This window comes from Phalacrocorax carbo, chromosome 6, assembly GCF_963921805.1.
Source record: "Phalacrocorax carbo chromosome 6, bPhaCar2.1, whole genome shotgun sequence".
Lineage (NCBI taxonomy): Eukaryota > Metazoa > Chordata > Aves > Suliformes > Phalacrocoracidae > Phalacrocorax > Phalacrocorax carbo.
The window spans coordinates 35,215,081-35,240,492 of NC_087518.1; the positions used below are offsets into that span (position 1 = coordinate 35,215,081).

General features: G+C 45.2%; 1 protein-coding gene across 2 annotated transcripts in view; it reads right to left on the minus strand.

Annotated features, from left to right (window-relative positions):
- Positions 1-811: 811 nt before the first annotated feature.
- The window catches only part of NOTCH2 (notch receptor 2), an 87,345-nt gene continuing 62,744 nt past the window's right edge, over positions 812-25,412 (minus strand). For both annotated transcript variants that reach the window (XM_064454682.1, XM_064454683.1), the window contains exons 19-33: positions 23,020-23,173; positions 21,837-22,021; positions 20,865-20,997; positions 18,545-18,790; positions 16,431-16,543; positions 15,351-15,880; positions 14,428-14,775; positions 14,049-14,191; positions 13,008-13,218; positions 12,283-12,379; positions 11,580-11,748; positions 6,525-6,826; positions 6,019-6,166; positions 5,422-5,519; positions 812-4,545 (exon numbers count right to left, since the gene is read on the minus strand). In XM_064454682.1, coding sequence (XP_064310752.1) covers positions 3,202-4,545; positions 5,422-5,519; positions 6,019-6,166; positions 6,525-6,826; positions 11,580-11,748; positions 12,283-12,379; positions 13,008-13,218; positions 14,049-14,191; positions 14,428-14,775; positions 15,351-15,880; positions 16,431-16,543; positions 18,545-18,790; positions 20,865-20,997; positions 21,837-22,021; positions 23,020-23,173 — 4,221 coding nt within the window. In that variant the 3' untranslated portion in view covers positions 812-3,201. The remainder of the gene's footprint in view (positions 4,546-5,421; positions 5,520-6,018; positions 6,167-6,524; positions 6,827-11,579; positions 11,749-12,282; positions 12,380-13,007; positions 13,219-14,048; positions 14,192-14,427; positions 14,776-15,350; positions 15,881-16,430; positions 16,544-18,544; positions 18,791-20,864; positions 20,998-21,836; positions 22,022-23,019; positions 23,174-25,412) is intronic.

A 25,412-nucleotide genomic window follows, 5' to 3' on the forward strand; every position in this document is an offset into this window, starting at 1 on the left:
CACAGCAAGAGCTGGAAATGGGCCAGGTGAGAGTTGGCTGAGCCCAAGGCACCTCCCTGCTCAAAATATAGGAACACAGCCATTGTCAATTTGTTCTTTAATTTTTCAAGTAAAACTTTTCAAGTCTGGAAATGACGCAGAGGAGCTGTGATTCCCTGTTTCAGAGGATGGAGAATCACACATCTTCCTGCATCAGCTGCTAAGCCAAAGCCAGGGAGGCAGCTTCAGCCCCGGGGATGAGGGCCTGGTCCTGGCTGCAGGAACAGAAACAGCCCAGGGCAGCAAGCAGGACCTGAAAGGGCGAGTGAATACACAGCTCCACGAACCACCGCCTGACCCATGCTTGCCCACAACCTTTCTAAAAGCCACACAAAAGCTCCAGCCCTTCTCCAGCTCGCGGGCAAGTGAGAGCTCTTATTCAAAGCATCTCAAAAAGGCCCCATCCCAGTCCCTCCCTGTCCTTCCCAGCGTGCCCAGCTGCTTGGCTGTAGGTTACTGACCCCTTCTCAGCTAACCAAGAGACCCAGAATTGTCCTGCTACACACCCGAGCTAGGCTGCTTTCAGCCCCCAGGAACAACTCCATTGGATGGAGCCAAGCAGTGGGGTTCGTGCACTGCTGAGCCACAGCACAGAGGACCCTTGATCCTCAAATGCTCTCTCCTGATGTGGACCGTGGAGGTCCTAACGAGCCTTCCCTTGCCAGGGGTCTGAACAGCTATCGAACACCGATGATTCATTTATAATTCTGTCTTTACAATCCAGTGGCTGTGCTGTGACAGCCAGGAAGACAAAAAACCAGCAGCATACAAATGCCGGACACATACTCTTTATTCTGGGGATAAAAATTGCTTATACATTTTGCAGCAACTATTTTCATAAAAGACTTTTATAAAAAATGTAAAAATAAGCAAATATTTTCCATTATTAATATAGGAAAATGCTGCTGTGTGAATGGTTACTCTACAACTTATGAGATAAAATACCACCTTAAGGAGATATCTTTACAAGTAGTTAAAAAAAAAAAAAGGCAGGCAGAGGGCCATCATATTAACACGCCAGGCACAAAACTGGCTTCGTTCCACAGAAAGCACTCATCTTGTAAAAGGTAGCCACATATATAAAAAGGCACTTGGTTATTTGGGGCTAATGAGGAAAAGCCCTTTGTTTCTTTAGCATTGATGTAGCAACACTTCATTATCTGCAGTGAAACATGTACCTGGACAGACCTCCAGGAGCTTGCAGACTCCTGCCCGGAGATCTGAGTCGGTTGCAGCTAAACTTCACAGGACACACTGTGGCGAGCGTGCCGGGGAATGCTGTGTGCATCGTAAAAAGCAGTAACTTCAAAATTAAAAACTTCAGCCCAAATTGATGGCCCCCGGAACCAGCTCCTCCTGAGGCCCTGCCTTCATGTACCCTTGAGTCAAATCGAAAGAGAAAGCTTTTACTCTTGATTAGAATGGAAAGAAACATCAGAGAAAATACTGTACATGGTAGGATGCTGAATGGCCGCTGCTCGGAGGGGAGCGGCCTTCTCTGTCCTTTGGCGGCAGCCAACAGCCCCGATCTCTTTGGAACGCGTGTCTGCAGGGTTCCCCCGAAGAGGTAGGAGCAAACCATCCCTAAAAATGTTCACTTTGGCTGCTGACCAGTTCACAGCCCTTCAGGGAAGTTTTACTCTTGCGGACAAAGCAGGAAGAGCGGCTGTTTGTCTAAGGTCAGCGACAGCTGGCTTCCGTAACTCCAGAAAATCGGGGGAGCTGCAGTACAAATGGCACTACTGTCCCACAGAGCATGTGGGGCACCTCAGTTGGGAAATCTCAATACAGGCTGAAGCTGAGAGCAGAGGACAGCCCCAAACCTGTTAACCAAACTGCATGAGGCAGTGGTTTCTGAGCTATTTGGTCTGCTGCTTAAGCCCAGCTCCTGGCTTCAGGCATGCTGCTGCTGCTGCTGCTGGAAGCCTACTTGGGAGTCAGTCCTGCAGCCTCCTTGGCTGTGGCACCGTGCCAAGGCGAGGCAGCCCCGCCCCAGGGCTGGAGTGAAAGGGGCACATTCAAAGGGCTGGATGCCGTTCCTGATGCAGAAGGACACACAAAGCAAACATGTAACGACATCATCAACTCTTCTTGATAAGATGACAAAGAGGCAGCATATGGTATGTTGAGGACAGGACACACAGCCACCCTTGGATGGAGGGGAGGGGAATACTGTGCAAGAACGCTGGGAGCTTGTGTTATCAGGTTTTGAAACACTCATGCTCATCCCAAGAGTTTCCCAAAAGGCCTATATTAGTTGCAGGGCATCTCTTCCGGCACGGAAGCCCGTGAAGGCAGTCACGGACACACCTGGCAGGACGGGGGCACAGGGAGGGTAGTGTGTCAAAATGGTCAGGCGTGTCTCAGGGAAGACATACAACGTGGGAGAGAAGTGCCTAAAGGCCGCTGCGGGGGGAAGACCAGGTCAGACCAGCGTTTTTGGTGTGTAGGGGGGAAAGACCTAAGAGAAGACTATATGTATATATAATCTCATAATACCTGGGGGGCAGGCAGTGAGAATGCTAAGGGGAGTTAGTGGGTTTGTAGAAGACAAAGACCCTTGAAGAGGAAAGGGTGAAGCTGTGTGACAGAAGGTGTCACTTGACCTGCAGGTGTTTTGGGAAGTCCGGCTTGCTTGCTGAGCAAGAGTGGCCGCAGGAAGGAGGGGTCTAGGAATGTGGATGCAGCTCTGAGCTGTGTCAAGACAAGGCACCTTGAACTCGAGGAGAACTAATAGAAGGTGCTTCAGAGAAAGGTTATGTAGCTAACAAAAAGGAGTAACAAAATAAGGATACAAAGCTGGTTTTGGCTAAATTTCTGGAGAAACGACCACGAGATGCATTAAGCTGTAGAGCTGTCTCCCCAGAGAAAAGGTGGAACATATTTAAAAGCAGACTGGAGAATCCAGCGCAGACAGCAATCACACCCAAGGTGCATGGGAGTTGGTTAGAAGTGACCCAGCTGGTCTTCTCCATCACCAGCTTCTACAGTTCTCTGTTTAGCATAAAAGCATACATGCCTACAATGACCAAGTCCTCCCAAGGAAAGATCAGCCTGGGCTCATTAAGACTCTTGGATACTAAAATGGTTCTTCATTTACATGCTGGAAGACCTTCATGAGTTCTGGAGTCCACTTTAATCGGGCTTCACCTTGGCCAGCTTTCAGGCATACACCTGCATGTTGTTCCGCTGCTGCTCTGTCATGTGAGCGGCCACTGGCCCACGCTGGTTGTTACTGGGACTGGTTGCCACATCAGACCAGTCAGAGGCAGAGTGTGGGGAGGAGCTTGACCACTGGTCTGGAGATTCAGGTGACGGAGTCAGGTACGGGTGCTCCCCTTGTAAGTGCCGGTTGTGGCTAGGAGTCCGTTCTGTGGCCGAGGAGTAGCAGCTGTGCTGTGACGGAGGCGTGGGGTACTTCCCCATCGAGCTCTGGAACTGGTGGTAGGCCGGGAGGACTGTCTGAGCCACCTGCCCGTCCTGCTGAGGGATGGCAGCCACGGAGAATGACGCGCTGGGCAGCTGAGCTAAATCCGGTATCTGGTACATGGAGCTAAGAGGAGCAGCCATGTTCTGAGCGCAGTTTGACTGGGCCTGCTGTGGCAGTGCTTGCTGGTTTATGCCACTCTTGGGAACCAGCTGGAAAGTCATGATAGGGGGCAGAGACTCCCTGGATACTCCCATGTGCTTTGCATCTGCTTGAACCAAGCCGCTCTGCTGAGAAACACTGGGGTGTGAATGCATCACCTGCGGCACCATGCCAAACATCTCGTTGTACTGGGACTCATTCACCTCCATACGGTTCATCCACTCAGTGGAAACGTTGGCTGGCCGGAGCCTGCCGAGCCCACTGTTAGGAGGGGTGGTTCTGTGCTGTGAAAGCAGCTGGCTGACAGACGGGAGCACAGTGCTGGATCCACGTCCTAAGGGCTGCATCTCATGGAGGTTGGAGAAAGACATTGCGTGCGCAGGCTGCACCGATGGAGCAGTCAGCAGTGAGCTGGGTGACGAGTGTAACACCCCCGGTGACGGCATCACAGGAGATGATGTTGGCTCGGATGCAAAAGCATGGGGTGATTCTAGGGAATCAACTGGTGACAGGGTCACTGAGCTCTCAGAAAACTGCCCTTTGCTCTCACTGAGGGACTTCTTCCTTCTCCTCTTTGCATCTTTGGTGAGGTTTGTGGGCATGATGCCTTTTGCATTCGGTTTTCGTGACTTCTTGCTTAACGAAGCATGCTTCAGATTGAGGAAGGATCTATTTGGACCACAGATGACTGGGGAGAGGGCAGAGTTCAGCATGGCACCGGGGTGCCCAGCGGGGCTGTGCGCCACATTGTACTCGTTGAGAAGCTGCACTATGTCGTGGTGCATCCGGTCCTGCGCCACATCTCGGGGCAGGCGGTCCATGTGGTCTGTGATGTCTCGGTTGGCAAAATGGTCCAGCAAGATTTTTGCTGCTTCGAAACTGCCTTCCCGAGCGGCAAGGAAGAGTGGTGTCTCTTCCTGAGAAGACAGAGAATAAGTATTTTAGTGGCTCCACTGTGGGGAGACTTACAGCTAACACTCCCTTAATGGCGCGGCAACACCTGCAAGCACTATTTAATGCACTGTTGCATTAACTGTCTCCAAGAACGACCCACCCTGAGAGGTGCTCACTGAAAAAGGCAGATTACAGGAGATTATTTCATACACGGCAGTGGAGCACACAGGCTAAACTACCCCACCAGGAAGTGCACTATTCTGCCATGGGTCCTTGGAGGAACTGTGAAAGCATCTGGTGCCTTTCTCCCATTATCCCCTATGAGGGAAAGATAAAAAGGACTAAAACAGCCCAGTGAAGAACTGCAGCTTGCTGGTAGCTCTAAAATATACTGAGAAATACATAATAATCCAAAAAAGAAACCCTAGGAAGAGGAAAGAAATCAAGGACTAAGACACAGCAAAACTAAGTGAGGCTACAGGAGGTCTGCACAGTGCAAACTGTGTCTCAAACTGAGGGGCTTCTCCCCCATATCCACCCTGCATTGAGATCCCTGGAAACATGACAGCTGCTGTGCTGCTAGATCTGGCTCTCTGCTAACCAGAATCCAGCTGCTTGACACCAGCAGCACTTTACCCTGGTGCTCTCACACACCACTGTCTGCGTATTGCAGGACAGCATTGATGCCCAGGACTTGGCCGCCCAAGGGAAAGAACTGCTCTCCCACATCAGAAATCCTACAGGACATGCAGCACTTGGGGAGAGTTCCAGTCACCCTCGGGGTTGGAAGACCTGCACTGAGCACCCAATTTAGAAAATCTGAACTTAGCTCACTTCAAACAGCAATGAGATGCTTTGTGTTAGGAAGGATAGCCATGCTGAGCACACCCAAACTGTACCTTGTTATCCTGCATGTCTCTGTTGGCTCCATTTTTCAGCAGCACTAGTGTCGCTTCTACATTGTTGACAGCAGCAGCCCAGTGAAGAGCAGATTTACCTGCGGGGAAAGCCAACAACTTCAGTAACAAACCGAGCAGCTGTTTCCTAAAGCACCAACGCAGAGTACACTGAGGGAAGAAAGCGACTGCAGTGCAGCTCACAGCATGCCCTGAAGTCAAATTTACACTTTGGAAATCACCACGCTGTGACATACCCCTATGCTACCAAACTGCAATGGGACTTTCAGCACTTGATCTGGGATTTTTTTATTTTCATTTTTTAAAATCACCTATCCACAGAGTCATGCCTGCAGTCCAGAAAATCCCAGCATATCCAACCCCGTATTTCTTTTTCTTCTCTTCCAGGACTGTTTAACCAAGCCACTGTGCAACAGCCTGCAGTTATTACTGCTGGGAGGACTTCTGCAGGAGGGCCTAGTGTCTGATTTAGCTACAGAATTTATGAGCAGCCCACACTCTGGTAGTGCAGAAGCCCACCCCGCCTTACTTGCACCATGACAAATGTTTGCCCAGCCCAGTACGTCATGTTCACATTACCATGGTCGTCTACGGCGTTCACATCTGCCTGGCAATTAATTAGCTCGGCCACCATTCCTTCCACAGCCAGCCGTGCAGCCAGAATTAATGGGGTTGTTCCATCATTCATCCGAGCATCCAAGTCCGTCACTCTGTTACGGATCAGGATCTGGATAACAGGGAAGATGGATTTTTTTCAATACCACTACAGAGCAAAACTGAAGATCTGGCAGAAACTCAAGAGAAACTTCATAATGAAAAAGCACCCTGAGCATTGCAATGCAAGGACGCACGTAATAGGTGACACAGGCAAACAGACCAAATCAATACATGCCAGATGATTGATGCATGCTGGGTTCTTCAAGCTATGAATACCTGAGGAAACTGGATGTAAAATACAGTTTCACCTGGCCGTCACACTGTGGAAGGCGTGAGAGCAAGGCTGTGAGTGAACAGAGCACAGCTTGGGTAGGCTTATATAATTACAGAGCACAGCTACTCTAAAAGGGGTTCTTCAACTGCTGTACCTGGAAGACACCCTGGGCATCAGCAGCTACAGCTGCGTGCAGGGGAGTCCGTCCCATGTTGTCCCGTGCATTAGCATCTGCACCAGCATCCAGCAAACGTTTCGCAGCATCTGCTCTTGAATAACGGGCTGCTAAGTGCAGCGCCATCTCCCCAGTACGGTCTGTTTGGGCCTGCAGGTTGGCACCTTGATAGATCAAATCTGTTATTATATTTGCTGAGGAATCTTCTGCATCCTCATCATCCTCGCTAATATCAGAGCTTCCCACACGCAGAGATGCCAACATAAGCGGAGTACATCCATCTGCAATAGAAGAGATGTTATTGTAGTAACCTGGTGATGACAGCAACGGAAATGAAACCCTCACACAATCCTCTCCCCTTGAACACCTACAGCTAGAGACAACCCCTCCAGTCACTTTAACTCAGACATTGTCTCTTATCTTAAAACCCAAGAGAGTTAGTGCGGTGTTTTCCTCCCGAGCAGGAATTTAATACTTACTGCAACCCCAACAAAACTTAGATACTTCTCAAATAAGTAAGGTCATTATAAAACAAAAAACGTTTGCTGCAAGAGTGAAAATCTTCCTCAAAATGTAAAGGCTAGCAAAGTTCCTAAAGAAAAGCAAGGGCTATAAAAATCAGAGACTTCAGATGGCTAAGTGGATGTTCTAATCACATACTGGGGGGGGGGGGAGGGCCACGACCCAAACCACAAAACGTTTACAGAGAAAAAAAATCACTGGATGATGAGCCACCGATTCTTGATGGCATTTTACAGACAGTAACCTGAAGAGAAATGCAGACAAAAGCCTTTATATCTATTACACACCAACGCCTTCGTTAGAAGGACCCTGAAGTTGTGAGTCAAGCGCTCAGAGCTGAAAAGCATCACAGTATGACTGCCTGAACCAACCTCATTCCGCTTTTAATAACTTCCATGACTAGAGCCCTTAACAGACTGATCAAGCACACACTGTAGTTTCACAGAAGTACACCAGGTACACCTGTTCCGGTGGTCCCACAGAACAGGAACTAATCCAGTATTTTTCACTGCCGTACCAGTAGCATCCTACACACACAATGCCTTGTTCCCCACACATCCCTCCATCGCAGCATGGACTGTCCGCAGCTACAAATTGCTGGAAGTCTCACCACAGTTTGAGTGCTTTGAAAGATACTTGTGTCTCTCCACAAGTCTCCAGTGATGGGCTCACACCGATGGGACATCCATGAAGGCTAAATTCACATTCATCCAACCAGGACTCTTTCACTGCCATTGGAAGGAGAAAGGCTCCTCCAAACCTCTAATTTAACTTAGCTCCCTTAGAAGAACCTCCCCTCCCTGTCTGCTGATCAGAGAGGGTGGTCCAGGAAGACTAGCTCATGCTGCTTTTTCATCCTTTTTAATGAAACATCTCCCCATATTTTCAGCAACCTATCAAACACCAAGTGCTTCAGTTTCAGCACACTCTGAACTTTACAGCATATTCATTACCTAAACCCAAAGACTCAAGCTGTAGATGCTAATACTTGCTTACTGATTTTACTGCTTTACTCCACACACATCACTGGCACCTGGAAAGTAAGAGGCACTAAGGTGGCAGCAGGAGTGAAATACTGAGCTAAATGCCCCACTGGTGCTCTGCAAAGGTGAATTTTGCTTCTCCAGTGTGGCTTGCTAGCAGAAATTCAAGACAATCTTTCAGCAACTGCCTGATTTATTTCATGTACAAGCAGGGGACCTTCCTGGACCTTACAAGAGACCAGCTTCCCTGCCTGCACAACTCTCAATCTACAGCGCGCTATCTGCACTGAATGAAGTGCATGAGCCCTACAGAATGGCATATGGCGTGGAGGCAGACTTCAGATTCTGTGCCAATAAACAAGGCGATGATCTCCTATCGAAAGTAACATACAGAATTCTAATGCCCTGACACACTTCCCACCTTCTGATCACCAGGCTCTCCTGACTCTCATTTTACCGCAGTTCCAAAACTTTCTAGAAATGTATTGTTCTGCCACAGGGAACAGTGTCGAGCACCCGCAGAGATGAGGGCTGTGGCTTCCAGGTCTGCTCCCCAGCCAGCCAGGCTGGCAGCAGCAGCATGCATGCTCCTCCTAGTGGCTCACAATCACAGGACACGCGGGCTTTTGCAGAGCTGCTTTCTCAGGATTTGCTGGATGGCAGCGAAGTGCTGACGTATGGGCCTGGGTTCAGTTCCAAGATCCAGTTCTGTCTATAGACCCCCTTGCCTGTTGTCCAAGGCTATACTTCCTTTTGTGCTTCTCCCTCCCACTGCTGGCTCTGCTTCCTTGACCCAGATGAACACTTCTCAGTATTCAAGTCAGGCTGTGGTCTCCTCCGTACTGCCCGTACACAAAGAGCAGAGAGACGGACACAGAAAGGAGCTTTCCTTTTCTCCAGAACCACAGCCCTGGGAAAAGCACTCACAGGAAAGGTCTTCCTTGCTCAATCACTGCAGTAGTCCTGGATGGATCGTGCCTAGCTGTTCTATAGGGACACAGCTTCAGTATGCATTAAATCCTTGGAAAAATTAGCTGCCACCTTCCAAAAAGTGGCTCAGGTACATGCAATTCTTTTCAGAGCTTTGTAAGTTGGCCACACACGGGTATTTTCATGAGGCTAGCAAAAAGCACGTCCAGCTAGACTGTCACAATTAAGTGCTTGATGGACTACTAGAAAAAAAGAGGGGACAATGTCTTTTTTTCCTCCTTCAAGCTTGTTCTCTGAAATAGCTGGAGAAAACCCCAAAAGGATCCAGCTGGAAGCAAACACACAGCATGGAAAATTCCAGTCCGAACCACCAAAGTTTTAGTAACAGAAAAAGAGGGGCATATAATACGGACAGTTAATCAGTTTTAATTATAGGTGGTGTTACCAGTTATGCCTATAATTGCATTACCCTGGTTACACATTCACAATAACTCCAGTGAAAAGAATGTCCTCACCACTCTGGGGGACTCAGAGAAAGAACAGCATGGGGAAACAAAGGTGACAGCAGCATTTTATAAAAACATTTCTGTTTGCTGTCTTTCAAGAACACAGCTCCTGAGTAAATGTAAAACTCAGAGTGAGATGGTAAAACCAGAAGTTCAACCGATAGGTACAACTGAAGGATTCTTACACAGAAACAATATACTGAAAGCTGGGATGCAGAGAACCCACGGGCAAAATCTCTAGGCATTAATTCTATAGGAGACTGGACCTCTTGGATCCCCCTGAATTCGAGAGATGGCAGAAGGCGCTGGATTAGGAGAGGGAACAACCTCTGGGTACACCAAGGCGTTTTGACTTGCCTCTCCTCTCTCTACAAAAGGTCTCCATTGTTCTACCTGCCACCTGGACCTGTGACCAGGATCTAACTGACCCAGCTTCAGATGGCTCCAGCCCAGACACCTGCACCCAAGTCAGTCAGCCTCAACACCCTTTGTACTTAGGAGCAGTGAGGCATCTAGTCTGGAGTACGAGCCACCTAGTCTTCAGGAGATTTCTGCTTGAGACAGAGGTGAACTACCTCTCAGAAGTGCCTATTTCTTCCCTCTGCCTGCAAAGTAAGAGAAAGGTGGCCAGGGCAGATAAACAGCTACATTAACTGAGGAATTCTACCCTTCCTTACTAACCCATTACTCCAACGCTTCTCAGACTTTTTAAACTGTTTCTTCCCTTGACAATAACTCAGCTGCTTGCTTCTGATGCTGCAGAGCGGGATAGCTTACAGCAGCCTGCTTCAAGCATCACAGCTGCATCTGAATGGCGGGAAAGCAACTCACAGGTCAGTATTACTCCATTGCTATTATTGGACAAAGCTTTGAGTGAACGTGAAACTAAGCAGTCTGAAGTCTTAAGAACTTTATTGCCTGCACTTGGAAAGCTTTTAGGCCACCACACAACTAGAAGCTTCAATAGGGAAAACAAAGAAAAGCTTAATTTTGGCAGAAACTGATGGTTTATGTTCTCACACTCATTACACGGAAATCCCTCCTTCCTTGTGCTTTGCATTTAGGATAGCTAATGGGTCAAGGAGCAGAAAAGACAATAGAAGGGAACTGAGAGAATAATGGGTCCAGTCATCATTAAATTGCATGGAAATTTTCCCACAAAATCCAATAAAAAAGCAATTGCAGCAATATCATCAGAATCATTTCTCTGCATATGAACAAGAGCCACGCTTGCAGCATTCCTGACCAGGATAAACTTCTTGGTCAACCCTCTCCTCTCAGAACACAGGAATTGGTTATTACCAGATCACCCACCCAGTCCATTACCAGCTTACACAGCCCTAGTGCTACACCAAGAAATAGCAGTAGCGCATTCTTACTGCATCTAGTCATTTGAGTCTGAAAGAGAACAAGTCTGTGTGCACAGGTGCGTGTTAAAGAAGTTTCCTTCAAAGTTCACAGTTGTGTTACAGTGATCAACTCATTGAATTTGTAAGTTGAGGATATAAATCAATGAATAAAAAATCACTGGCAAGCTTGCTACATTGCCACTATGTTCCAACACAGGTGTCTCACACACTGCTAATTGGGGTATACTGTCTGCCAGAAGCCACCTTATTCAGGAAAAGGCCATCCTTGCTTCCACCTCAGATAACAGACACATCAGGTGTAAATCCTGCTAAGCTGGTCCTCAGCGAAGTCTGTCATAGATCTCTGCAGTGATCCAGCTGGAGAAGCTGGGGGTTGTTTCCAGCACAGCTATGCATTTCAGATTTCTGCCACAATGGCATTCTGACAGTATCTTTTAGGCACGCATTCTTATAAGGGAGATCCTATAGCTGTAGTTCCTACAGGTACTTGCTAAATGAACTATTTTTCTCCTGATTAGATGGCATTTCATATGCTACAGACCACGACCCAATCTCTTAGCTTTCTTTTCTGGAGTGCACATGAGCTTTCCTTGAGTACCATAAAATTTCTGCTGGTGTTCCTGTATGCTCCATGTAATTTTTAAATGTTAGCAATCCCAGCCATTGGAGACAAGGGAGGTTGGTGGCTGGCTGGCAGAACACATGCACACTCACAGTACTTACCTGGCCCTCTGACATTGACATCCAGCACATCCACTTCTTGATCTGCTTGAGGTGGTGTAAGGGCTAGTGACGTGCTCCCACATACATCTGCTGCCTCCAAGTGCTGTTGTGTCCACTGGCGCTGATCTATCTGCTCATCACCTTCGGGGAGCAAGGCTTGATCCTCAGCCTGAGCAGTTGGAAAATAAGCGGTTGCTTCAAAATGCTCTTCAAGTGGCCAAAGACACTGAAAGTTCTTGGGAGTTTGCTTTGGTTTGTTGGGTTATTTTGTTTCATTGGTTTTGGTTTTGGTTTTTTTTTTTTGGGGGGGGGGGTGTTTGTTGTTGTTGTTTTGTTTTATTTTAAGCTAATGACAGTCTCCATTTACCTCTGCTTGGCATTCTCAACTTCCACACTCTGACCATATGCTATCAGGCCTGAACTGGAAGACGTTATACTACTGTTAACTTTCTCTTCCCTTTGATGCAGGAGGGCCTGGGTAGGGAGGGGACACTGGAAGAGAAGCTGCCTGGTTTCTCTACTGGCCTGTGGTGGCAGTGTTAACCTGAGGATTTGCTCCTCAGATATAATTAGTTATATATTACAAACCCCTAAGCAAAGGGAGGCTTTGAGCAAGGGGCATACTCTGGAAGTTAATGCAGCTTTTTCCTCACTAGCAGTTTCTGTGGTAAGCTTGTGATACTCAAGTCTTGAAGCTTCTTACCTTTGCTCTCTTTGGCTGAGGTCCACCATCACCTGCCCAGTGTTCAGTTGGTCCAGAGTCTGACAGGTTACCCTCTGGGATTTGGACGGACAAATTTCTAACAAACAAGGAGAACACATCACTTTGCAGGCTGACCAGGTGCTACTACTGCTTCTTATACTAGCCTGCAGAGACCAAGGCTGGGATGCTTGCAAGTGTGGTAGCTTGCAAACAGATAGACCAAGAAACCAGAAATCTCAGCCAGCCAACAGTGGCATTACATGCATTTAGAACTGCAAACTTGGTTAATTCAGTGGAAAGCCAAAACCACATAAATGGGATTCTTATTTTGAAACTTTCCATTATTTCCAGGTCATGTCTTTAACGCATTGAGCTACATGTGTTAGAAGTTCATTGTTACCTATCAACCTAAAAACGTCACTACCTAATCCAGGATAAAATCATGCAAACAGTACCCAACCGCTGAAGTAAAGAGAGTGTCAGAAAACCAAACATAACCAGGAGATTGGATTCCTTACTGGCATTTTATAGATCACAGTTAATTAAAGTTCTTCTATCCAAAACAAATGTATTAAAATTTAGAGAAATAGCCTAAGAGGTCTTAGCCTAAAAGGCAGCTTCCTCTATGGAGTTAAGTACCTTTAATGAAAGACTTATACACCATGTTCTCAAAATCCTCTAACACACTAATAAACACACCATCCGTGGCCTAAATGCGAACTTACTTGAGTCCAACAGCATCTTCCCCAACTGGCTCTCTGCGCTTATGATTACTAGGATCCCTGCGCAGAATAAAGCCTTCTGGGAGCCACAATGAACCATGTTTGCGCTTACGCTTTGCCATCATCACACCCAAGAGAAGGATTAAGAGGATGATCAAAGCTGCCACAGCAAGTAGGTAAAGCAACTGGGTCTTCGGTGGTAACAAGGGTTCACCTAAAAATTCCAGTTAAAATACAATGAGATTAAAGTGGAGACAACGATTTTCAGACTATATACTTCCCCTTCTCACTCAGAGCCTTCCCCAGAGAGAGTGTATTGTCTCTATATTGTGATGCATTTAGAGCACAGGCTTGAGGAAGTTTAGGCTCTGCTGCAACTGTTGTAAGAATACATCCTTTCCAGTCTTTCTGGCTTTGCCTAATCTTGTTTCTCAAAGTATTTCTTAGAGTATATGACTGCTGAACTGAAGATCTTGCTCCTCCCTCAAGAGTCCTGCTGGCTGAAGACAGCCACCCTGGACCAGTGTAGAGAGAGCTGATCTACATAAAGATACAAGCATGACTCAACTAGAAATAGTGATATTACCAACCTAGTACAAAGTTGCAGCCAGTCCTCAGACTGAGGGAGAGGGGAGCAGAAATCAAAGGGATTACATATAGCCGGAGGAGAAAATGTCTGAGGAATGCCCTCCTCCCCCCTTTTCTAAGGGCACCTTTTTCATCAAATTCATGGCTTAGTTTTAGTGCAGACAAGATCACTGCAGTGTGTGACACACAGCTGCAGCACATGAGATTACTGTTTCTACAGGTATTAAAATGGCTAGGCTCCAAACTTAAATTCCTTGCCTTACTAACCAGATGTTCTCTCAGAGCAGAATAAGTATATTGCACATACATACTTCTATAACTGGGATGAATAAATTAGCTCCCAGAAACGATATCAAACAGTGAGATATATGTTCAATAATCTAAGCATGAATTTTGCAAGCTCAAATTTACTGACTGCCTTCCTCCACAAGCCATCCTTCCTCTGCAATTACTTACTTTGGACAGACACGAAAGGATAGGGCAACATGCCCTTGATGGCCTGTGCAGCTAAGAGAGCTGCAGCAGCTTCTGTATTCTGAAAGCATTGCTCTGAATCCTCTGCACACTGACGGTTGTCAATCTCAAGGAACACCCTGGTGCTGCAGAAACACAGTAAAAGGGCAGAGAGTTCAGCAACAGAAACTTTAGCCAAAAGCACCAGCTTAAACTGTGGCCTTTTAAGTTAGTCTTTCCAACCCAGCACTGAATTTGGCAGTTGCAATAGCTTCAAATTTTCCCATAAAGACATAGATGGGCTACAGCCCCAAAAGGTCTAGAAAGCCCCAAAGAGCTACCAGCATAACAAGACCGGAGGAACACAAAGGCATACACTCACCCAATGACCTCTTGCTCTAGTTCTCTGTGCTTGCGAATGACCACAAGCGATCGCCGACTCCGTGCTGCTGATTTCTCCCCATAGTATGGGAATACCATGGGGTTTCCCTGGGAGTCCAGCTTGATTCTCAGATTGGTGTGCAGGAGAGTTCCCAAAGTGCGCAAGAAGCTGCGAACATCACCCAGCAGCTCGTCAGGGGGCATCAAGACCACAATGATTAGGGTCCCTTCTGCCAGCTTCTCAGCTTTGTCACCAGCACAGTCCAGACCATCCCAGCCACACTCCTCACTGTTACAGCCCTGGTCACAGCGGCCGTCTGCGTAGTGATCTGCACAATACTTGTCATACCTAGAACAGTGAAAGGGTTACAGGCAGCATATAGGACATCTACATTCTGTACAGTCTACCTGCAGTCTAGGGGCCAAGGACTTACACTCTTCATTATCATTTGAGGTAAAATAACACTCATATTCTGAATATAAGGAGAAGAAACATAACTCCAGGATAAGCTTGCAATCTGGCAGGGTGGAAGGAGGAAGTAAAAATACAGGTATTGCTGGTATGGAGTGAAATTCAGGATAGGAGACAGTACTATTAAAATCAAGTACAAGGTGAAATGCCTCCTATTTACATTTTCACAGAAAGCAGGGCACATCCATCAAGCAGGTTAACACATTACCATTGCTCAGGCTATCAGCTTAGTTCATCGCATACAAATTCCAGAACTTCTTTCCAAAAACAGACGAAAAGTACACACAAAGGACCAGAAACTCCATGATGCCAAACTTTCATCAAGAGCAAGGACAGCAATGGAAACAACGGAAGAGGTGGGAGCAGCAGGCATGAAGCGTACCAACTACTGAAAGCGCTAGCAGCAGATAGATTAGTGTCACAGAGAAACCGTTCTCAGGATCAAGCCTTACTTGCATGTTTTGCTATTTTGCTGACATTCAAAGTTGTCAAACAGGCACTCGGGTGTGTTGCAGAACTCATCACACTCTCCGTTGAAAAGCATCCAGCAGCGCAATGAAGAGGAGCAGTTGGCCCAAGGATCTTCCATTGTCAGGGAGCAGTCGCCTCCATCCCACTGGCAGGCATGAGTGTTACAGTCTTCATCACAATAGCCATCTTTTGCTTTTTCTGCACACTGGGAATCCAAACATCCTCGGGGCTCTGGTGTGAAAGTTACAGGCTGTTCACACTGGCTGCCTTGGGTGTGAGCAGGGCACTGACAATAATAGTAAGGAGGCTGAGAATGAGGGTGGCAGCTTCCACCATTCTGGCAGGGGGCACTGGCACAACCCGTGTTTGTCTGGCATTCCTCTCCCAGGGACAGCTTGGGGCAATAGCACCGTGGACCAGAAGATGTCTGGATGCACTGTTCCCCCTTCTTACATTTCACTTGTCCACAAGTACTGTGGCTGCTGAACTCGCATTTTGCTCCAGAATAGCCCTATGGGGGAAACAAAAAGGCAAAACAACCACACTCACAGATGTTCTTCAGCACTCCGAGGGCTGGAGACAAGGTGTCACGTGCAAACCCTTTCTCCCCTACAATTTCTCTAGCTTCATTGCAGAATTTTCTGGATCTAGCCTCAGGGATAAACTAGGAACTTGTAAGGCTCTGTTACGTTTTGAAATGGACTTAGAAGAGCCATGAACAAGGGGAGTCTTGTAAGCACAGAGAACGTAGGATAGCAAAAAACCTGTTGAAATTTAATGGTAGGTTTAAGACAGAAAAGCCAGCTATCCTGCCTCAACAGCAGAATTGTTTGGGGTAACAACAGGCAGTATCACTCTCCTAGGGCACCTGGAAGCCCTGGGTTTCCCAGCTAAGCAGATAAACTAAAGGATGTGGGTAAAGAGTGTCCAAGGACACAGCTTTGCAAGTAGCACAGGAAAGATAACCCTGACCTACAAGTGAACCAGTAAAACTGATGAGACTGTAGCCACTGAACTCTACAGCTGAGGCAGGCAATCCAGTTTCAGGATACAGTGCTTACCAGAGGACACTGGCAGATGAACCCATCTGGCATGTTGCTGGCAACAGCACAGGTACCTCCGTTCTGACAAGGCTTCCGGGGACACACATCTATTACACTCTCACAGTGACGACCTGAGTTGTACACACATGGGGAGAATAGAGCAGGGAAATATGTGCGCGCGCACATCAAAAAGCCATCAAAAGCAAAACACTCCAATGAATAGCCAACAAGCCAAACACTGCAGTGAGAACTTCTCCTCAGAACATTCCTCAGGTAGGGAACATCTCTTCAGATAACATATGGTCTCCAATAGCTGCCAAAGTAGAGGCAGAGGAAGGCACAACCCCAGAGTCCACAAGGTGTATTTGGAGACAGTCCACCTTGTCTGCCTCCTCAAGAATGCATGCAACCCAGCACAAAGACAGGATTTGCTGCTGTCACCCCCAAGTCAGCCAGGTGCAGAGGCTGAAGGTGCTGTACCACATCGATTTGGGGGTTCCTAAGAATTCTTTACTTTTTGGGAGATGCTCAATGAGTCCAAAGGCAAATCACTAACCATGAATGAACAACCCTCAGGACCAGATGCCCCACGAGCCAATAGGACGAGTAAGCGGAGCCTCGTCAGACTGATCAGCTAGACAGAGAGGCCTTACTGCACTGACTAGCATTTGCAGCATCTCCCAAAGTCAAACTGACACCAGACTTCAGAAAGATGAGGATGACCTAAGCATGACTTGGACCCCCTAGGAAAAAATTTATAGAAGTCTCTACACATGTGCAGCCAAGAATGACTGCTCACAGACAGGAGCCCACAGGGCACGATAGCCCTCGGAATCCTGGCATCCTATCAGTCACAAACCACAGCAAAGCCACCCCCGTCCCCTCCCAGGCAGAAGGGTCAATGTGGAATGTGCAGAAGACGAACAGCTAGAGGAAGAAGCATGCTCCCCCTCTGTGCCTAACATTTCCAGACAGATTTAATGTCTGAGATACAGCAGCTCTCCCTGCTCCTCCTAGGGTCCAGGAGGTCTACACTCCCCATGCCCCAAGTCCAGCAACACTTCCATGAGAGCCAGAAGCGGCATGAGGCATAATTCATAAAAGCAAGCTTAACAGACAGGCTTAAATATAAACTCATCTGATGACCAGCACCAGTGTCCCACTAGCTAGCCTGGCTCCGCTTCCCTCATGTGTCGCTTTTTTAGGAACTTCTTTTGTCAGTCTAGGTAATGCATTCAAAAACTACTATGTGAATTCTTCAGATGCATGTCTTTGTTATTTCTTTGCATCTGACAATCAGAAATTTGGTGGAAAATCACAGCATCTTTAAATTTTAAGAAAAAAAAAGTAAAAACTGTTGGTAAAGCATGCAGAGAAGGTCAATGGTAAGCAGGGAAAGTGAAAGGTTTTAACAGAGGAAAACTGAATACATAAGCAGTTAAACGGACATGGAAACTGGAAAGCTGAAAGTTAAGACACATCTGGAGACTATTAGCCCAGACTTATGCCCAGTGGGAGGCAGAGAGCAGAATAGCAGCAATGCTAACAAAGAAGAGATCTAGAGAGAGTGAGACGTAAGTTTGTGCAGCGTGAAATTCTTGCAAAAGTTGTGATTCAAAGTTGAATTGCGGAAGGATCACATCACTAAGCTAGGAATGTACAGTCTGTCTATGCACAGAGTATTCCATCCTGACCACATCACCAATGTAAGGAAGAAACGGAGTGAGGAGTAGAAAAGGAAGCCAAAAGCTAATTATGGATACCATGACACTGATTCGTAGAGAAAATTCATAAGCTGCTTTGCAAAATGAAAAGCCATGGAGAAGCTGACATGTGGACAGTTAAGCTTCCAATATCAGAAATGTGAAATCATGAAGGAGAGAAAAGTACCACAGAAAAAAAGTCCTGGCAGCCAAGTGTCTCAGGAGATTCCTTTGTCTGAGACAGTTCTGGAAGCCAAATTTCTTAGAAGGTTTGAAAGAAAGATTGGTTTAAAAACTGAGACATGGAGTAGGGAAACAACCAGATATTGTAAAGGGAAGCGACGAGATAACATGACTGCCAGAAAGGGAAAGAATGACCATTTTTCAAGATATTACTCTGAAATTGGAAGCATGTTTATGACTACTCACCAGTAAAAGCACTACGACAGACGCATGTATAATCATTTATCAGCTGAACACAGTCCAGACTTCCACGAGGGTTACAAGGATTAGACAGACATTCATTGATATCGCCCTCACATCGCTCGCCTGCAAAGCCTGGGAGACAAATACAGCTGTAGCCCCCGATCTGGTCAATGCACTGCCCTCCGTTAAAGCAACGGGGTACTCCTGAGTCTGAAACACAGTCATCGAGGTTCTCCTCACAGAAATGGCCTGTTGAGACAGTAAAAAGTAACAATTTGAGGATACAGTGTCACAGCCTCATTTCCTATGCTGCTCATCGAGTTTTAAGACTGTGTCACACACAGTCCCAGATATAAACAGGTAAAGACCTCAGCTTAATGCAATCCATACCCCATGCAGCCAGCCAGACTCAGATCAGACCTAGCAAGCATGTGTTTTAGATCCAGGCTGTTCTCAATGGTAGGTCATACTGGTATTTAGCAGCCTGCATGCTTGACTTAATTTAAGGGCATAATTAAAAACACAGAAACAAAACCAAACCAAAAAAGATGCACTCAATTTAGCCCTGCGACTGAGCACAGCCGGAGAGCCCTGCGCTGCCCTTGCAAGGCTGCGAGCTTCCCACCATTCATTTAACTTGGCGGTAACCCTGAAACTTGGCAAAGAGCATTTGTAGCAACATCATTAAAAGAAGCAACAACAAACCAACAGAAAAGCAACTGTGATAAAATACAGATTCCTGGCCGGCATGCCATTCCTGCAGTTTGACTTCTGGGGACTTACAGTAAACTCTCAACACCGGCTAGGGATGGCAGTTTCTCCCTCTCCCTATGGGGTTCCCTTTCAAGAGACAATGTCTGGTACTGGTTCTGCCTTCACTGCACAGTATAATAGATAAAAGGGGCAGAGAGGGTAAGCTGAGCAAGGACTTTTGTCCATTAATACAGTTGATTCATCTGGAGCAAGTAAAGCCATTCACCTACACATGGAGGATGCTTACACCGGTATCAGTAAAGTATTAATTTCAAACTCGGCCAGGGACAAAAGCTAAGTCTTGATATCATAAGTAATTATATCAATCTTTTCCAATTCCTTTCACTTAAAAAAAATTTATTACATCCAAAACCTAATCAATCTCAACAAATAAAGATTGAAGAATTAAAAGCAATATATTCAGGAGCGCGTGCTTCAGTACAACACAGAAATTCTGGCAATGCAGAAATCAGTATATAAAAACACACTTTGATGTAGAGACATAAGAAGCAACTTTTTTTTAAAATTGGAGGATCGGTTAAAAACAATCCATGAAGAACTGCTAATGCAATGATTTACAATGAAATAAACACTTATCAAGACTGGGGAGATGTGCTGACAGCCACACTAGAGTGAATAAACTGGTAATGTGCATGGGCAGGAGGCAAATATATGAGATTATTTTATAATTTTCCTTAAATTTACTTTATGAACAAAGAATTTAGTTCTGACGCACATCTGGAGAATCTGTCTACTTTGAGACGACATTCCTCAGAAAGAAAAAGTAAATTCAGAGGAATGTAATCTTTAACTGACTTGAGAAATAAACTTAAGAAAAGAAGTCAAGTGAGAAAACATTCACTGATGAGTTAAAATGTGCAATCCTGAACATTTTCAAGGGTAGAAGTCAGGGCCATCAGGTCAGATATAACAGGGAAATGGAAGGTTAGGTTTCAAGAGACTTGACATTAAACAGGCTGTGGAATCACACTTACTGAAAACCACCATTATGTTAACTGTGGACTTTTTTGTTTTTTAAAAAAGAGTTTTTAATAAAAGAGCTCAAATTTGCTGAAATAGTTTAAAGCTAGCCTAGAGGCACTGAACTTTTCCACAAAAGACTCCAGGACAGAAGACAATGCAGGGCCAAAATTTAAACAAGTAAAGGACACTGGAAATTATGCAAGAGCCAAGCAAGTTTTCTGTGTATTTTGCAGCATCTTAGCCAAAAAGAAACCTTGGATTTACTATATCAAAACAGTTAGGGTTGGGAGAGACCTTAATGATAATCTAGTCCATCTAGATGGATTGCCAAAGATGGATCATACATTCCAAAAAGACACTGTCATGACCTATTCCTTTAAAAGAAGAAAGAAAAAAAAAAAGAAAAAGGAAAAAAAGCAGCATATTTATTTTTAAAGGGAAAATATGTATCTCAAGGGATTCAATGCACTTTGGGAACATTCTTCAAAGAAAATAACGCATTCCCTTTAGACTCTGCATCACGAAACCAGTAGTCAGAAAGGAAAATTCACTCTTGTAACATTCACTTAATTGCTGAGCTTCATACCCCGAGTTCCTGGTGGACAGGAGCACTTGAAATGATTGACGAGGTCTATACATGTTCCTCCATTTTGGCACGGCTGAAACTGGCACTCATCCACTTCATATTCGCAGTTGACACCCTGGTATCCAGGCACACACTGCCAGTATAAAAAGAAGCGTCAATAATAACTTCTCCTAACAGATACATTAGTAGACATCTGAGAAAGGCTAACACAGACAAAACCAACCCTCAATGGGACAGATTATGACTGCCTTTGAAGCTATACAACTGCAAGTGATTTCAAGGGCTGCACAGCCAGCCAGCTTAGACACACAACTTGACCATGTGACTACACAACAGCACACTGCATGTTTCAATCTGAGTCACTTTACTCCTGCAAAACATAGTGATCAAATCCTGACACCCTTTAGCACTGAGGCTGGCTTAGTAGTTTTGACTTAAGGTTTACATAAAACTCATTGTTTCCTTCTGGGTATGAGCTTTCAAGGTGTTCTACCATTCTGAAAATCTTAGGAAGGTTGATATTCCATAATCCCATGGTATGCACTGCTCTCTGCATCAGCTGTAGGAAACAGAAAGCAGCAGAAGGCATCTCCCACTCTGAGAGGCAAGGGATACTTTGCCCATCCAATAGGGAGAATACAACATTCCTTTAATGCATGCTACCTATATTTTACTATAAACCACACCTCGGGCAAAAAAGTCTTTCAAGATAAGAACTCATCCCCAAAGAGGCAATGAGTTCAAATGCCCATCAACCTCCTTATGATCACACCTCTAATTCAGTCTTAAAAGCCTCTCAGGAGCACTGCTTCTGCCACAGCTAAACTAAAAATTCTTTCCAGCGACAGGTTGCTTTTATCCCCTCTTTGAAGCTATTCTACCACTTGCATGTGCTTCTGATTTCTTTTGATTCCTTTGAGTTACAATGCTTCAAATATTTAGACCTCTTTCTATTAAACCACCATGCATTACCTCGCACTGGTATCCACCCAAGTGATCCCGGCAGGTAGCACCATTCTGGCAGGGGCTGGAGTCACACTCATCCAGCTGCACCTCACAGTAACTGCCAGTGTAACCCACTTGGCATTGACAGTGGTGCGTGTTTCCAACATTGAGGCAATGGCCAGAGTGCTGGCACAACTGGTCCACTGGGACTCCTGAAACAATGTTAAATAAAGTGAGCAAACGTGTAAGAAAAATACTTGCCACCAGTGTTGGTAGCTCAGCCAGGAATGAATATGGCTAGACCCAACAAATTGAAAAGTTGAAACTCAGAAATTGAAGAGTCACTCTTTAAATTACAGTGGGTCAGAACCACTACTGGCTCCCAAATGAAGTTGCTGCTCTGTCCCCTTTGGATCATCAGCATCAATACCGGCATGAAGTATTTGTATTGCTGTATTATTTTACTACTGGCTGGTGAATACACATATGAAGTACTACTGTTGCAGTACAAAGGTTCAATGTTTGTACCTAGAATGTCTGCGAAAGGTATGGGAGCTTGACACCCTTCTCCTTTGACACTGAATCTGCTTGATTTCCTGGACTAAAAATGGCATGACACTGTCCATCAGCCTGAGCTACAAGCCACCTTCCAGGCAGAAATTAACTTCAAAACTGAATATTTACACGTACATCATCTGAAGCAGGAAATCGCTACTTTTGGGGGCCGTGGTATTTTACCTATATAGCTAAATAGCACACTTAGTAGCCAGTATTCTCTGTGAAAATACTTACAAAGATCATGAGTTAAAAGATGCCCTTCTTGTACAAGAACAACATGTCTTAAACCTGGCCTGCCTGGGATTTAGCAGAAAGGCGTAAATAGCTGATGTATTTTCCAAAAAGGTGGTCCATGTAAAACAGTATTACTGAAGCTCTGAGACTTCATAAACTGTTTAAATCTTCTTTTCTTACGTTTTTTATGGTAGAAGCTAGCTTGTTATGTCAGGGAGAATCAAGAAAGCCTTGACTCCTAAATACAACCTTGCAGAGAGCTTTTTAGCTTAGAAGCGATCACGACCAACCACCTAGAGGCAAAGCTCTCTGGGATTTCCAATGCATGCTGTGCTCACAGGCGTACAGGGAAAGGAGGCAGAGATTAATGATGCATGGGGAAATGTTTTCAGTTAAAGCACAGAGGATGCTTATTTACCCCTTTGTGAAGCTGCCACTTGACACGAGACATTGGGCACATCGCAGTAAGCACCAGTCCAGCCAGATGGACAAACGCATCGAGTCTGGGCTCCGCTCTGGACACACGTGCCTTTATTCTTACAGGGAGACTTGCTGCACAGATCTGTAAGTGCCTGAAGAAAAAAAAAATAAAAAATCCACAACGTGACATATGGCAAGCGCCGTAAGAAACACTACTCAGAGTACAAGTTCAAGAAACAAAGAAAGGAAGCTCTGCAAAACTGGTTCCATGTGCACTGGAAAGAAAGGGATAGTACTTCCCAAGTCTAAGCCAGGTGCTTCACCAACAGTCTCAAGAGCTCATATGCCTAGGAAAGCACAAATGTACAGAGAAGAAACCCCAGATGGCAGCAGCATTTCAAGAGTAAGCTGATCCTCACACCTTGCAGAGGGATCTTTGGCTGGCTGGGTTTGAGAAAATTAAGTTTTACCTCAGACTAGGCTTCTAGTTCCACATTAGTAGAAGACTTCCAGCTGTCAACAGTAAGAGGTGCCCTTTCTTCTCCCAAACTCCCCCCATCTTCACTGCTTTTTGAAGATGACAGGTGTGTACCACACATTTTTTTCTTCCTTTTTGTTTTTCCTTTTTGTCATTAGCTCGCCATACCTGCTTTTGGCCCCGTTTGCTCTAGTATGGTCTCTCTTCTGAGATTCAATTGAAACCCCACAACTGTTTTATGAATTGAAGATATGTAGAAGTATACTGCTTTTCTTGATTCCTTATATTAAAAAAACCAACAGTTTCCAAACAAAGAGACTAAAACTCAGTAAATTGTCATAGGAAAGTGGTGTGAGGACCCAAAATAACTCTGTCTGACCTAATATAAACCAGCCACTAAACATAATTTCCTTTTTGAGCGCTTAGTCTTCAAAGTAATGGAGCTATTTGATTGATTTCAGGCTGACTTGAAGGAAGAACAAGGTTTTTAAAGCCAGTAGTACTGAATTTTGGCTGTAAAATGCAATTTCAGTTGCAGAAAGTTCTGCTTTTCAGATGCAAACTGTCTGCTCACAAAGATTAAAGCAGAAAAATCTGTGCTTTCACAGGCAACCAAAAAGAAACTTGGAATTAAGTTTTATCACATGTAGTTGAGCGTGAAGAACTAAAACAGTAAGCCTCTTGCTTCTGCATTTGTAATGAGTAGCTGACTGTTTTACATGCAAATTCTAAAACTTATGAATCATTGTCTGATTTTGTGCTGCTTATTTAGCTTTGCTAATTAGGTCAAGTCAGTTTACCACTGAGACAAGAACTACAGTGTAGCTGTAATCTATATATCTCTCCAATACAGCTTTGAATAGTACTTATGAATTTAGAAAGTTCTGATTCCTTGTATTAAATGAGTAATACGTTATGATCAAGCTTTTCCAAACATAACGCAGACTTTCTGAGAATCCACAACATTTAATTTGGGGACAGGAACATTAATCCTTTTCTCAAGTTTAAAAACAAAGCAAACATAACAGATGAGGAACTACTGAACTTCACTGTACTTTACGATCACTCTCAATGCTAATTCTCCCAATGAGGTTTAAGTGGTGTGCCCAGAATGCATAATCAGGGTAGCACAGGGGTTGGTTTTTATATCACTTCATTATTTTGCATTCACTTCCTCCATTAGCAATACCTAGAAGCAGACCTGACAATTTAATGTCTAGCAACACACTTCTGGAAAAGCACCTCCCCCACGGCTACTAAAATGCCTCTTTTAACACCCACTGCTTTATAAAGACACATTGGCATGAAAGACAGTTGCAAAATCCTTACAAAATTGTAGTGTCCTCCAGTAGTTTAAAAAAGTCACAGATTTTTTTTTTTTAAATGGCAGCACTCAGGCTTCTCATGAAGGAAGGCAATATAGTGTTCACTGTTTCAAAGCTAGAAATAGTCTCAAATTATTCTTGCTATTTTGATATGCACAGAATAAAAAGAAAAAGCTCTGATTTGACAAATAAAATCAGCATTCTGTTTCCACTGTCATATGCCAAGCTTAAAGTCTTTAACAGGTACTAGTCAGCCATTTACACTATGGGTTTGCAGCTCCTATATTCAGCTGTGGAAAACTGTAAATTGCCTGAACTTAAGTCTGAAAGTAAGACTAGAGATTTTTATTGAGGTTGTTTACAGGACAATCTTATCAGTCACTGCCCCAAAACATTTTCTGGCTTCTTATGGGGGGCAGGGGGGAATCTATAATCAACCCAGAATAACTACACCTCCCTGTATAAAATAGAACAGTTAAATCAAGGTCCTGCTAATCAGGCTGATATTCTGCCATTTAAAGTGGTGGGGATTTGTCTTGGTTTGTGTGTTTGGTGTGTTTTTTTAATACAGGACTCTGCCTTCAATCA